The sequence below is a fragment of the Rhipicephalus sanguineus genome, chromosome 1 (genome assembly GCF_013339695.2).
Source record: "Rhipicephalus sanguineus isolate Rsan-2018 chromosome 1, BIME_Rsan_1.4, whole genome shotgun sequence".
In the NCBI taxonomy this organism is placed as follows: domain Eukaryota; kingdom Metazoa; phylum Arthropoda; class Arachnida; order Ixodida; family Ixodidae; genus Rhipicephalus; species Rhipicephalus sanguineus.
Window position 1 is genome coordinate 265,746,755 of NC_051176.1, and position 13,599 is coordinate 265,760,353.

At 48.3% G+C, this 13,599-nt stretch overlaps 1 protein-coding gene across 3 annotated transcripts in view; it reads left to right on the forward strand.

Annotated features, from left to right (window-relative positions):
- The window catches only part of LOC119378893 (katanin p80 WD40 repeat-containing subunit B1), a 198,405-nt gene extending 185,085 nt beyond the window's left edge, over positions 1-13,320 (forward strand). For all 3 annotated transcript variants that reach the window (XM_037647953.2, XM_037647954.2, XM_037647955.2), the window contains 2 exons: positions 3,772-3,888; positions 5,204-13,320. In XM_037647953.2, the coding sequence (XP_037503881.1) occupies positions 3,772-3,888; positions 5,204-5,336 (250 nt within the window). In that variant the 3' untranslated portion in view covers positions 5,337-13,320. The remainder of the gene's footprint in view (positions 1-3,771; positions 3,889-5,203) is intronic.
- The last annotated feature ends 279 nt before the right edge of the window (positions 13,321-13,599 follow it).

Below are 13,599 nucleotides of genomic sequence, written 5' to 3' on the forward strand. Positions count from 1 at the left end.
TCCCCTTCTTCACGAAATACCATTTTCTCGGTGGCCTGGCAAACCCGTTGGCCATAATTCATCTCAATCAAAGGAAAACGACTCGAGTGGGATCCGAGTCTCCTCCCTGCAATTACATTTGCAGTTCAAATGCGCCTTCATATATGCGATTTCCCCAAGTGTCACGCGGCGGACCCTTCTCGGACTCCCGGCCGTGAGTGCGAAGCTCGCTTCCTTCGGTGTGTGCCAGCGCAGCGTGGCGATAGTGGACGGTACTCGGCGTAGGCGAGCACGGCAGTCCACTGATGCACGTCTTGGTTTGTGCTTGCCTTCTGAGCTGCTTAGAACAGCCTTCGTTAATACCAGCACGATTATATATATATATATATATATATATATATATATATATATATATATATATATATATATATATATATATATATATATATAATATGGTAGCTCGACCTCTATCTAACTGCGAAGTAGATTATTGAAAGAACAGTTCATCAATATAAATTGATATAATTTTTTTGTCTAGAATTTGGTGGGATTCAGTATGATTTGAAATTGCTGTAGAGTTCTTTAGAAATGGCGTCTGTTCGCAATTAGACGTCTATAGTGCACTAAAATGTATATGTGCAGTTTTTTTCGAAATGAACTTTTTGAACTTCCATTGAAATTCCTATAGCGATTAAAAAAAAGGCTGTTAAAAAATTAACCTTCACCAACTAGCCCAGATTTTCCTTCTTGTGCTATAGCGATGAACTTACTCTGTAGTCAGACGCTGCTGATATAATGGAAGGTCTAGCCATACATGTGCCTTCCGAATCACGCGTCGAGAAACTAACGCTGTGCTGTTTAGGTTTGTATGAACGTCTTGCATTTGTATGGGCTCTGGGCAGGCAACAAAAGAAACGTGTCACATATATAGCAGCAATGTAGTCTGTTTCCTCTGTGGCCCACAGAGTTTATTTCAACCAATGTAGAAGACGCGAATATAACTTTACAGAAATTATCTTCGTACGAATACCAAAAAGTAAAAAGTCATTGCCGGCTTGGGTGAGCTTTCGCTGTTCTCATGGTCGCGTGGTTGTTGTTCACAGAAGAGTATCTCTTCGCTGCCCACTCTCGGTGTACGTGCAGAGCTTGCCACCTGCGATCTGGCACGAGATTTCTCGAACTGCATGGGTTCACCGAAACGCAAGGCCACCCACTTGTGCGTGTGCGTGCCCGCGAGTCACGCCACCGTTTTCGGAGTGCCGCGCCTGTACGCTTTGGTTGCGACCGCGCGAACAGTACGTAAGCCACCAACGACAACTTATGCACTCCTGCCCATTTCTGCGAGTCTGGGATAGACAGAGGGCGGCGAAAATTTGACTCCCGGACTTTTGGCTGGACTGTTGGCGATGGGCGGCTGCGCGAGAAAGCATTGTTTGTCGGTGCCCGCACACCCAGCGGCATGTGTACGCAGTAATGTCTTACGTAGTCTGCTGCGCACCGATTCTTGACATTTGCATAACAGCTCATTTGCTGAAATTAAATACTTAGTCCAACTGGGACGTAGCCAAGATTTTATTTCGGGGGGGGGGGGGGGGGGGGGTTCGACACTTCTATTGGCGGATACAACTTAAGAAGTCCGGAGAGGCACCCGATCGCCTCTGCGGTTAAAGAAATAGTCCCGCTCATGCACTCGGCAATGTTCTCCGTCCGCAGGCGGGGTACCCCCACCGGCAGGTCCGGCTCATGACGTCAGTCCTGAGCGCGCGCCCATGGGTGCTGGCTTGTGTGCCTCCGCCTTCGAGGACGAAATGCCGCGGACTTAAGTTGTTTGGGGAAGCCTACGCAGTCGAAGTCTTTCGTAATATGAGCACGCCGTGTTCCGTTTCGAATTAAACATATTAACAAACGTATATTCCACTACAGCGGGCTACAAGATATATGTCTTCTATTAGAGAGTTTATTGCGATTCAATGGGGTCATCGTTTGACGTTTCAAATCTGGAGCTTATATGTACATACAAATATGTATATTGGAGACGCGATACTTGGTGTGCGCCGTATAATTAACCAGCTGTGGGTATTTTCACGTCCGTAGAAGTTTTCACGCAAGGACGTTTTTTGCAATATCCCACATCACTGTGAGTGCCGAAATCTAATGGTCCGTTTCAAAGTATTCAATGACAGAATGTCATAGCTATAGTTTAGCCACTGTGACAGGACCGTTGGCTTCGAGAAAGCTCAAAAACATTCACATTCTCTCTGTATGATGCAGAAGCCCTTTGGGCAAATCTTCATGGTATACGTGTATAAGGGAGTAAGTGGGGCGACGGTTACGTGTGCTCGAAAGTTTGCAAGTATTATATGTTGAAATATGCTTTTCTTTATTGTTAATTGATTTTGATTATAGTGTCCGTGGGCTTTTAAAACAGCAGTTGCCTTACTCCTTCCGAGACAAATCTTGACATATATCATGTAGGTGCATCAATTCAAGCATATTAGACAAGCCTTCTATGGGAATTTCATGACGGATCAATCTCTCCATTGTTAAATTGCTGTGGAGGGCAGATATACAAATTAAACATGACTGTGGAAAGGTTTGTATTCATTTGCGAGTCGCACTTTGCTCAGTGCAAGCGATCACCTTTCGGATTTCCGCTGAACTAATTTGTTGAAGACTTGGTGGCGTATATCCTATAATACGTACGTTGATGTGGCTGCGGTCCAAGGATGTTTCGTGAGGAAGTAGCATTTTGACAGATTGGATGCACATTTATTTAAGCGCTCAGAGTATATGCTGTATTGCGGTGTTCCGCCGCGATTCCTGCGCTCTGTTCGACAGTCGGGTGCTTGCCGCATTCCCACTGTTGTCGAAGAGCTACACTGATTCGCTGCTTTTGTTGCCCTATTGGTCTGCTACACTTCGCGCCTTCTTCAGACCAAGCTCTGCCGCGTTTATTACACATCGCGCACTTTAGCTTCGTGCGCAGCCCTCGTGGCCGCGGTGGTCGAACCGTCGTGGCATGCATCGGGCTGTGCGGCCCTCGCTCAGAGCGCGGGTCCAGATTATGGCCCCGAGCACTTATGCATCATTAATTACCTTCGTTAGCCGAAGCGTGCTGGTGCGCTACGATCGGTCCGTGGTTCAGGAGCGGTAGCGTTGCGAAGGTGTGGCCCCCGTGCTGTATGCGCAGGGGCTCGTCAATATATTCGGGCTGCCGTTCATTAAGGCTGGCGATGCCGCCCCGGGAATGCCAGGAATGCACCCGATTGACCCGGTGCCGCATCGAAAATGACCGAAGCTCACACCCTCTTATGTAAATAGTCGCCACGGCATGCAGCGAACCGGTGTCATCTCCATGCCTGGAGAAAGTGGCGCTCCGGCCCGGTATAGGTCTCGTGGAACGCGGGTTGGGTGGAGCGCCAGGTGCTATACATTGCATGATACAGCAGTGCTGGAGCTGCGTGCCGGGCGTATCGCTCGGTTCATTGATTTATTCGGGTCGCTGACTGCGCGCTTGGGCCTATACCCGACTCCAAATGGTAAAGCCAAAGCCGCCGGGCCTTCGTGCCGCAATTTCCTTTCTTTGTTTTCATTTATGTCAAGATGACCATCATTCCTTCGATTTTTATGTTTTACTTATAGCTGGTGTTAACTCTTTACGGGGCGTATTTGCCGATAAACGAATATGTGGCGAAGTGAACGCATGCCGTGTCTCGCCTATCTCGCGAGTGGGTGGTATGCAGCAGGCGGCCTTTTTAATTAATGCAGCGTGTTTACGTGCTCCCTGCGCAGGTACATGTCAACCGGTTGTGCCTGTCTCCGCATCCTGCTCAAGAACTTCGCCTCAATCATCAAGACGAACATAACAGCACCGCCTGGCGTAGGAGTGGACATCTCCAGGGAAGAAAGGTGAGCGATGCGCTTCGTGGTGTTTACAAGAACGGAGGAGACACACCAGTGTGTAGTTGATTCATCCGCGCCGCGTCGTTCGCGCAGAGGAAGCGACCGGCTTCGACCCCGGAGCTTCGGCGCCCGGTAACGAGGCGACAGCGCGTGTGGGGAGAGGGGCGACCCTGCCAGGCGGCGACTGCGTGCGTGCCGGCCGGCCGAGTGCCGTGAAATCTCTGTCTGGGAGGGGCAAGAAACGCCGTAATTGTCCGACTGTAATACTGGGCGTGTACGTAATATATCGTGCAGTGCGCGAGAGGAGTGGCTCGCGGGAGTTCCGGCGCGCCGTCTCTGAAGGGGAGGGGGGCAGCTGTGAAATTCATGAAGGAGAACGAAACGGAAACCAGATACAAACTGGAGATGTACGGCCTGCGCCGCGAGGCTCGAATTTGTTATCATTAGTTTGGGGGCCAACCAGGAGGAGGGGTGCCGCGGACGGCGTCGGTAGGGACGCGAAAAACGGCGCCCAGGAAGAAAGGAGAAAAAACAAAGCAAACTCCCGTCGTCCCTTGCCATTTTAATTGCGATTGTGATCGCGCCGCCGACCACTCGCCGTGACGGCCGCCGTTTCTCGCGGCCCTCCCGTGAGGTACAATTAGGCGGAAGATTCAAGTCCTGTGGGGACGCTGAGCGGCATAAGCTCCCCAAACACACCCAGGTTACCCAACAGACGGACAGCGGTCATTACTAGGCAGCGAGCTGCACCGCACTGGTTCCCCGCCCCGCACCTCGCTTCCTCTGTTGGGCCGCGTGTTTTCTGCGCCTGTCGCCCCCCTCACGCCCGCGCTTTCTTTTTCGCGTCCAACAGGCTTCACCTGCTCGACGCGGCGCTGCGGTAGCCATGGCGGCGTAGGCGCTACCCCGGCTCCGCGCACGGGCCTTGGGCACGGTCCCGCACACTTGCTTGTCCTTTATGACTGGCTTTTGTCGACGATTTCGCGCAAACTTCTTACAAAATTTCAGGCGAGCGTCTGAGAAAGCGCGCACACGCGCGTGCGGTTCACCAAACAGTGTTGGCAACAAGAAAAGAGCAACACACGTGTAAATGTGCAGCGCCTGTGGCCACCTGTCTCATACGCGGTGCTTAATTAACGGCCGCGTACTAACGCGACCAGCTGATTTCTCTGTACTGTTTTTCTCGTCCATCAAAGGCACAGAATGAGAAATCTTTACCATGGCCGGTCATTACCTGTCGGCATTTGCGAACTCATCCTCGTTTTGTACTGTACAGTGAAACACCGTGCGAATGCTTCGTTTCCTCTTCTCGTTTCGACAGGTACAACAAGTGCATGAGCTGCTACAACCAGCTGCTCTCCATCCGGTCGTTTCTGCTCAAGCGCCAGACGATGCAGGGCAAGCTGGGTCACCTCTTCCGCGAGATGCACATCCTCATGCAGGGCCTCGAGTGAGCTCGCCGGCGGGTCCGTCAACACTCAAGCAATCCACCACCGACAGTGCCATTGTGTGAATACTTCACCACTCATAGACGGGCTACCGCCGATGCTTTGGAACTCTGGGTAGCCTCCTTTCTCGTTGCGCACCTACCTCGCCAACGAGAGAGAGAGAGCCGAGCCGAGCGCATCGCAAAGCGCGTGCCTTCTTGCGCTTTGCGACGCTGGCTTCGATCCGTGCCCTTTCGGGCCTGCCTGGCGGAGCGAGCGGGAATGCGAGAGCTGATGAGATAGCCTGTCGATGGCGTATGGCCGCCGCCGAGACGAGCTAAGATGCGCCGGGCCAACACCTTGCCGACACGGCCACACATTCCCTTCGGCCGCGCGCATCTCACAGCGGTGCCTTTTGTGACGACGGTTTTGACGGGAACACCGCTCTGTGATAAAGAAGCCATGTTGTTGCGAGGTCTTTGTGTATGCCATTGTACGATACTTTTAGAGTTTCTAGCATGGGCTTTTTGCCGTTATTATTCTTTTTTCTTTGCATGTTTTTGTATGGGTGATACACAGCGCCTCCTTCGCGTTGTGTAGATGAAAACGTTGTTTATCATCTGGATTACTTTTTTTCGGAGTCGCTGTTATAAATAACAGTAATATAAAATATTTATCCTATCGCCGTTTGTGTCTTGCGCGAGTACGTCAAATGAGCTGGTTTTGTCTCGTGTAACACTAGCTGGAGTCGATCTGGAAAGGATCCCAGAAAGAAATTGTAATAGACATTCTAGAATTGTCAGCCACTCAACAGCTTTCATCATGGTGACTAAAAGGCTAACACCGACGCCGAATGTGTGTGAAGCGTACATGGCTCGTGTCGGTGTGGATGTTTTTGGCACATTTCTTTGGGCTGCTATTTTAACACGATTATGTCTAGCGCTTCGCCCCTAACTTTCCTACATGAAAATGCTACTAGATGATGCCTTGGCTGTCATTTTTCGTTGCCTTTGTTTACCCAAATCAACAAATGCTAAAAATCAATAGTGCCGTGGACCACTCAGCAACGTTTGCGTCACTATATGGTGTGCGTCGTCGTTGCTTTTAGCTCATCATTCATGACGTTTACGAGTCGAGCATGTAGAGCTGTAGTGTATCTGCTTTATAAGCACGCAGTGTGTACGTCGGGCTCAGGATTCCAGTGGGCGTTGCTTGGATGTTCATTGACGGTCGTAATAAGCAGAATGAAATGCAGCGTGATATGAGTGTTCAGGGTTTCAAATGAGTGCGTCCCGTATTTTTGGTAACAGGAACGAATACGACAGCGGTTAAAACTGAAATAAGTTACTAACATGTTGGCCCTTCCAAATAGTGTTTACTTGGCAGCTGGGAAAATCAATAAGGTGCGGTGCTTAGCTGTGTGTTGTCTGCTTCTCTTTCTCTTGTGTTCGTGTTTGCACGCCTTGCCTTCTTTCATGATGGATCCTTAACTATAGGTCAACTTTCTGTCGTTCTTAGCCTCTTCTCTTCGCTGGATACCTCGCGTAGCTGAATTAAGCCGCATTCCTGGTGCGTATGTATTGGCAATCGATTCGTGGAGTAAAAACACGTGTACTGTTCGGGCTACACGGGGATCCGTTGGATTGCCTTCCAAAAACTTTTTTTTCTACGTCGTTTTCTTCAATGAAAGCAGCTTTTAGATTGATAGCCTACTTGCCGATTCAATTTATGAGAAGAAAAAAAAATAGTGCTAAGTGAACCCGCCTACCGCTAACCACACACAGCTGAACATCGAAGAGACGATATGTGATCATCGGTGAGGTGCTTGTAAAATCTTGGAAGGGACGGACAACCGGCCTGAGCGTGGGATCATGTATCGGTGGAAATGGAAAGACCGTGAACTATAGTGACAGAATTGAGCATTGTTCTCGCGATTTTAGTCGCATTTGTATTCATAAATTGCGCTTGAAAGTCATAAAAACTAGAGTCACTGTATATGCTACCTTTAGGTAGCAGAGTAGCGCATAGGTCCGGCTAGCAACCACAGCTATGCGGTGAAGTCGCACTCCATTTTTGCAGGCGACATGCCTACCGCGTCGCCGATAAACATGTCTGGCGTGTCGAAGGCCGGCGATAAACATTGGCTGTCGATGACTAGTGTTAATTCAGTGAGCTGCAGCGGCGGCGTCGAGAAATACAAAAATTGGCCCGAGCGTCAGCTTCTCCGCAATGCATGGTTGCTAGCGGCGTTGGAAAACAGATGCGCAACTCTGCTACTTAAAGGTAGCATATACAGTAACTTAATAAAAACCGGTATGTCGCGTCGCCTCGTGGAAAAGCCTTGATACTGAGCGAAGGAGTCGTTCGGATTGCCGTAAGTGGTCTGCTGTTGTGTAGGCGCGCCATAATTCGTGAATAAAAATGCAGTCCTTATGATGGATTGCCATCTTTATTCTATGCTTAATTACGAGCTAAAAGGTGTTACGCTAAAGAGCGGCGCTGTCTTCGCGGCAGCTAGTTTTATACTAACACAAAGGGACGCGCTTCACTTTTTCAAGCAAGGTGGGGTTGCCTTAGAACGCGGAGTCTCAGTAAAGCGAGATTCGGTAAAGAAGAATGTACTTGCTCTGGGGAAGCTAAGGAGACGATGGAACATGTGTGAAGGTAGCCACCCGGGTGCGAAGGTGTGAAGGTATACCCACCCGGGTGCATGTTTGGTTGGGCATTAGCCTACATGAAGCCTTCGGTTTTAGGCACAGATGGAAGTAAAATGCGGTTGGAAGATTGGCGGCGGTGAAGTTTGGAGAAATAAATAGTGGGGAAAATAAGGTAACTCTGCCGCCGGGCGCAGGGAGTTCGGCTGTGAATTTATGAGCTCTTTATTTCTGTAGGAAGAAAGTTTTAATTAGATAGACAAGGCATTAGGCCGGATTAAAAGATAATAATTAAAGTATTTTTTTATGGGGATGCTCATAGCATCCACCCATCTACAGCGGAACCGAAAACCTTATTTCAAGCCACGCATGCGCGGCGAATACGCAGCGCGCGAACACGAGCCAGCAACACTGGCTTCATAAACACAAGAACTCACTTGCTTGCCAGCGTATAACCGCTATCGTGCTGATTTATCACTGTTTGCAGCATGTGTTGCATGTACGACTTGATCGGCGCAAGAGATCGACAAGTTATGATAAAAAAATGTTTCACGGCGTTTTCCGCGTTACCATTCCGCGATTCGGCGCTCTGACCGCTAAGCTTTCTGCGGCACTAAAGAAAGCAGGTACCATAAAAATTAGTTGTCAGCCCCTCAAAATGAAACAGTTTGTTTGGTTCATTGAACATTTTGGGGGAAAAAAAATACTTGTAACATGGTGCGCAGCGAGGGGCTTTAAAATAGGCGGTGGAAACAGCTAGCCCCACTCGGTACGTTATAGTCTATACGTCCTTGCTAAACGCAAGGCTGAAAGTCGCTGCGCTTGACCTACTGCGTTTTTTTTTTTTTATTGGCTGCCGCCTCATGAAATTTCAGTTAGAGCGTTCCGGAGAATTTTAGTATGAACGCTAAAGAATCGGAATAATGTCGCGCAATACTTTCGTTTATGCCCGTTATATCTTGGTTATAAAAGTGGGCTGTGTGAAGTGTCTAGAGCTAAAGAAGGCCCCTTTTCGAGACAAGTTGAATTTGGTCAGAAGTCATCGCCGTAACTCGTTACGGAAAGAGGGTGGAAGAAGCACAGACGACACGAAGGAAGCTTAATAATGTACACAGTCTGAATCACACTTCTCCGGAGCGGCCAGTCGGCCGCTTCACCCGCCGTTATTTTGCGAAAGTATGTAGAGACCGGCGCCGTGATGATGCCAAACGTAATCATACCGCACGATGAGGAGATCTTGTGCTATAATTCAAGCATGAATTATATGACCTATATGATGATATGACCTTGTGCTATAATCTAAGCATAAACAGAAGCTTGTAGCTAACGCGAGGTAGCAGCTGCGGACGGCGTCAGCATCCACAGCCACGCGTTCGACCACTCTAGGCATGTGAGATGCAGACTGTACACAACTTTTCCCGTGTTTAGTGCGGCCCTCCAAGTAATACCTTGACTGCACGGCATAGATCGGCTGCGCAATCATTTGTTAAGATACCGAACATTCCATAATAATCTGAGTTGTAAACGTCAAAAGTAAAACTACAAAGGAAATGAACCTTCGTCTCTGCGAATATCGCTACATTGCTTATGGAACTCCGTGGTGGTTTAATTAAAGGGACACTAAAGGCAAATTGTAAGTCGACGTTGATTGTTGAAATAGCGGTCCAAAATCCTCGTAGTGCTACTTTTGTGCCAAGGCAGTGCTTATTTTGAAATAAAATCACGTTTTTCTGGTCCGCATCGCGTTAGCGCACTTTCAAATCACCCGCCTGAATGCGGTCTTTCTCACGTTACTGTTGCCGTGCCCAACGTTGCCCGCCTTTACTGCGCGGCGGCGTGCACTGGCGGCGTGCACCATTCCGGCATCCGGCAACACCACATGCATGCGGCATTTTTTTCGAACTTTCTGTCAGAGCGACATTCACGAGCGCGCAAAACACACGCGGCAGTACGCGATACCGAAACTACCCCTGAGACGCGACCGCGTGAGCGAAGCAGGGCGCCGGGCGAAGCGCAGTTCGGCGAAAACGGAACCTTTGAACCACGCGCGCCGTCCCCCATGGCAACGCCAAAGAGGCTTTTTTTTCCATGAATCAAACAGAAACGAACAAGCAGCATTTTATTACGTCTCTTGATGCACGGAAGGTTCTTTTTTTTTTATTGCAGCTAGTTTGATTACGAGTGATTAATTATAATCGGACTCTCACTTCATCGGGATCATTTCCAAAATGTCCCACTCGTGGCGCTCATCGTGTGATACATTTGGCTTAATTTCTCGGTAAGTAGGGCACTGCTGTCGATAATATTGCCGTTTTAAACGTCGTCACACATTGAGCTTTCACTATGACATAAATTGTTATTTGCCTTTAGTGTCCCTTTAAGCTACACTAAAGCTCTCCTTGGTATGACACATCTAAACGGAACGTGCTTTTTTTTTCTTCCACAAAGAAAAAAATACTTGATATGAGCCGTGCACTTATTGCGAACGCTCTCTCTACCAATGTTGCATATGATGGGGGCCAGTGTACACCCAGTCTGATAACGCGGGTTGCTGTCGTGAAACGTTCTCTGATGTCTCCAGTCTCGCTTGTGTATTGTCTTCGGCGTGCCAGGCATTCATCCTCAATGCTGAGAAAAATTGCACAGTGTAAATTAGGTGCTCCTTGCCACGCTTCTGTGTTGTGTGTACATTTATTGTTAACTGCATTTTTGATGGGTTTGTATGTTCCGTTGCGCAGCTCCTTCGTGTCTCTTCTCGTTGACGAGCACCATGGCCATTATGTGAATGCTCGTATTTGCTAGCCATGTTTCGGGAATCCACTCGCGGGGTGCTCTCTCGGTTTCGTGAAAACCAACCTTGTACTCTCTCCACCTTTCGTGCGAAACCTCATTAAGATTCACAAAGGTATGACGGTGCTTCTGTGTTAGCTGACTCCTGAAGAGATGCAGTCTTTGAGAAAACAGTTGTGGCTTGTTGGCGCAAGAAACGTTGTTGCAGGCTCAATTATATACACATTGTTAATTAACATATTTAGGCGATCATTTTCTCGTAATAAGAACTTGAAGGCTCTGGAATGACGTGAGAAAAATGTCTATACTTCAAATATGTGAGGTACATCACTGTTCCGCAGAATACGGGTTCCGGCAGCGCTATTCGAATGTATCAGTCTAAGCAGCCGTCGCGGAGGCAGCAAAGCGTTCTACATTTCCAGCGTTTTCAAGCATCTGTCACGCGCTCGGCATCACTCGAGATTAAAGATGAGATCGAAAATTTTCCTTTTGATTGTTATTTTGGCAGCTTTCAAGGAACTAAGTCATCTTAAGGAATGACTCAAATTGGAACTCAGGCTTTGGAGGCTGCTTCGCCGCAACGGCTAAGCGTTATTGCGAAGGCCTACAGACACTGGAGTGATGGTTTAAATCGTGTGCTTTAACATAACCATTTATTGCTCGTGAGCTACTTGTGCCGTCTAAAAACCGAATTATAATATCCTTCCGAGGCAAATGAGTACCTTAGGTTTATTTATCGGCTTCTAATGGGTCTTTTCTTATTCACTGAACCGTTGTATATACGACAGTCGGGATTTTTTTTTTTCTTTCTTTTTGGAAAGCTCACTTGCGCTACCTCTGGCTCCGCGGGCATCTTCGAGGCACCGCAGTGGGACAGAAACGCGAACGGTGTGTTCAATCTTGTCATGAGTGTGTGAGAGCTAATACTGAGCTGTAATATTGCTTCTCTTCTCGTTTAGTTGTGAGTGCGAGAGTGCGTGATTAAGTTAACGTGTGTTGTGGAGATGCAGTGCTTGCGGACTGACAAATCGCGATATCACTTCAACCACAATGAACTATTCGAAACGCCGTGCCTTTCGTTATGCGTCGCGAAGGCGCGAAAGCTTGTGGCCGCGATGTATAGAAAAAAGAAGCGTGCATTGCTCGCACGTTGACACGCAGTATACATTCCCAGTCAAAAGCATGTGCGCCGCGCTTCACCGATATGAAGGAACGTTCCAAACAACGACATGGTATAGGACAGTGTGAAGGATGGCCAAAGCGCGGCCGCTCGACTTCCGCGCAATTCGTGGCGTTTTTCATTTTGTATATTTGTCGCTTTCGGGTTCGTGCGCTACCTCGCTCGATTCAACGCGTTCTACCCGCACATTGTTGACGGACAAAAACGATCGGCAGTGTTGGGGAGCATCGTCGGTTTTCCTTACCTGGCACATCTCTCGTGCGTACGCACTTGAAACAATCGGGGGTTGGACTTCTGACGTGTTTGTTCACTCCTGCGCTTTGCATGCGGAGTTTGGGGTCAGCGCGCCACTTTCTAGAGTGTTTTATTTGCCGTCTATCTCATTTCTTGCTATACCTTTCGAATGCACTGTGTGAGTGTGACCGCATGACCTTCTCTCTCTTTTTTTTTTTTTTTTTCGCGCGGCCACTTGCAACACAGATGTACTGCCATTTTGTTTAATAAGGACACAGTTTAGCTTGTGTATCATTATAGGGTTCATTGTTTAATTCTGTTACACGCCGTTTCAGCCTTCTTTGGCGTGATGTATAGACGTGTTGGTGTAGTGTGCGAGTTGCGAGGAGTGATTGTGTTTCAATGGAGAGTTTCTTGGATAAAGTAGGCAACCGGTGTTGTTTGTAGATGGGCTCTTGAAGAGATCTTTGCTCTGTTTCTATGGCTTGTAAAAGTGTCGTCTAACAAGCTGCTAGAGCACATCTTGTTACCGAGATAATTCTTTGACCTAATCTGTTGTTCAGCCAGTTATTGAGTCTCCTTGACCACTGCCTTAGGCATAATGAGTTAATGGTTCGTTCCAGCCTATATTGCGCTGCTGTTCATGGTGGAAAAATGTCTCAGGCACGGTTTTCGTTCGTTCGACTGGGGATACCTGAACGACCGCTTCGCGTCACCGCAGGTCAACTCACTCCTCGTCCTGTCCGCCTGTGAGCGAGCGATGCTCCCGCACTGCGTGGTGCAGGAATATCTGCGGTTTTGCATTTGTTCAAAAAAGAGTGTTTGCGTAGAATGTGCGTTTGTATGTCGCCTTCTGTGACCTCTGTGAGGTCGTTATGGACGTTAGCATAGCCATTTACCGATTCGTAGGGCCAACTTAGTCGCTACTGGCTGTTCACCGGAAACACATAATTTAACCATTTCACTTTCAATGAAGCGTTGCGGAAGCTCTTCGCGCACTTCGGCTCCCCCCTAACGACGATCATAACCATTTCTTTGTAAACTCACCTAGTGTTTATTGCTTTTCATTTCGTATGATTGACACTGTGCACGGTATATGTCGCCTGTTTTTAATCTGGCGACGCTGCCTTTTCATTGTGAAAGAAAGGTAAAAATAAATGCGTCGTGACAACAAAGGACGTGTCTTGTTTGCCTCTTCAAAACGCAATTCTTCATTTTGCAAGTCAACCGAGTACGGTTGGGCTGTCATCGGATCTATGTAGCCAGTATACACATCTCTACGCATACTTACGAAACTACTGCAGCATACTCGGTCGTAATAGACGTGGTGTACGCGTTGTTGTCTGCTACTATCGAAAAATGGACAGTAAGTACTCTGAAGATAAAGCATGCAGCCTTCCGACAAACCTGACACGACGCTTTCTGCGATATG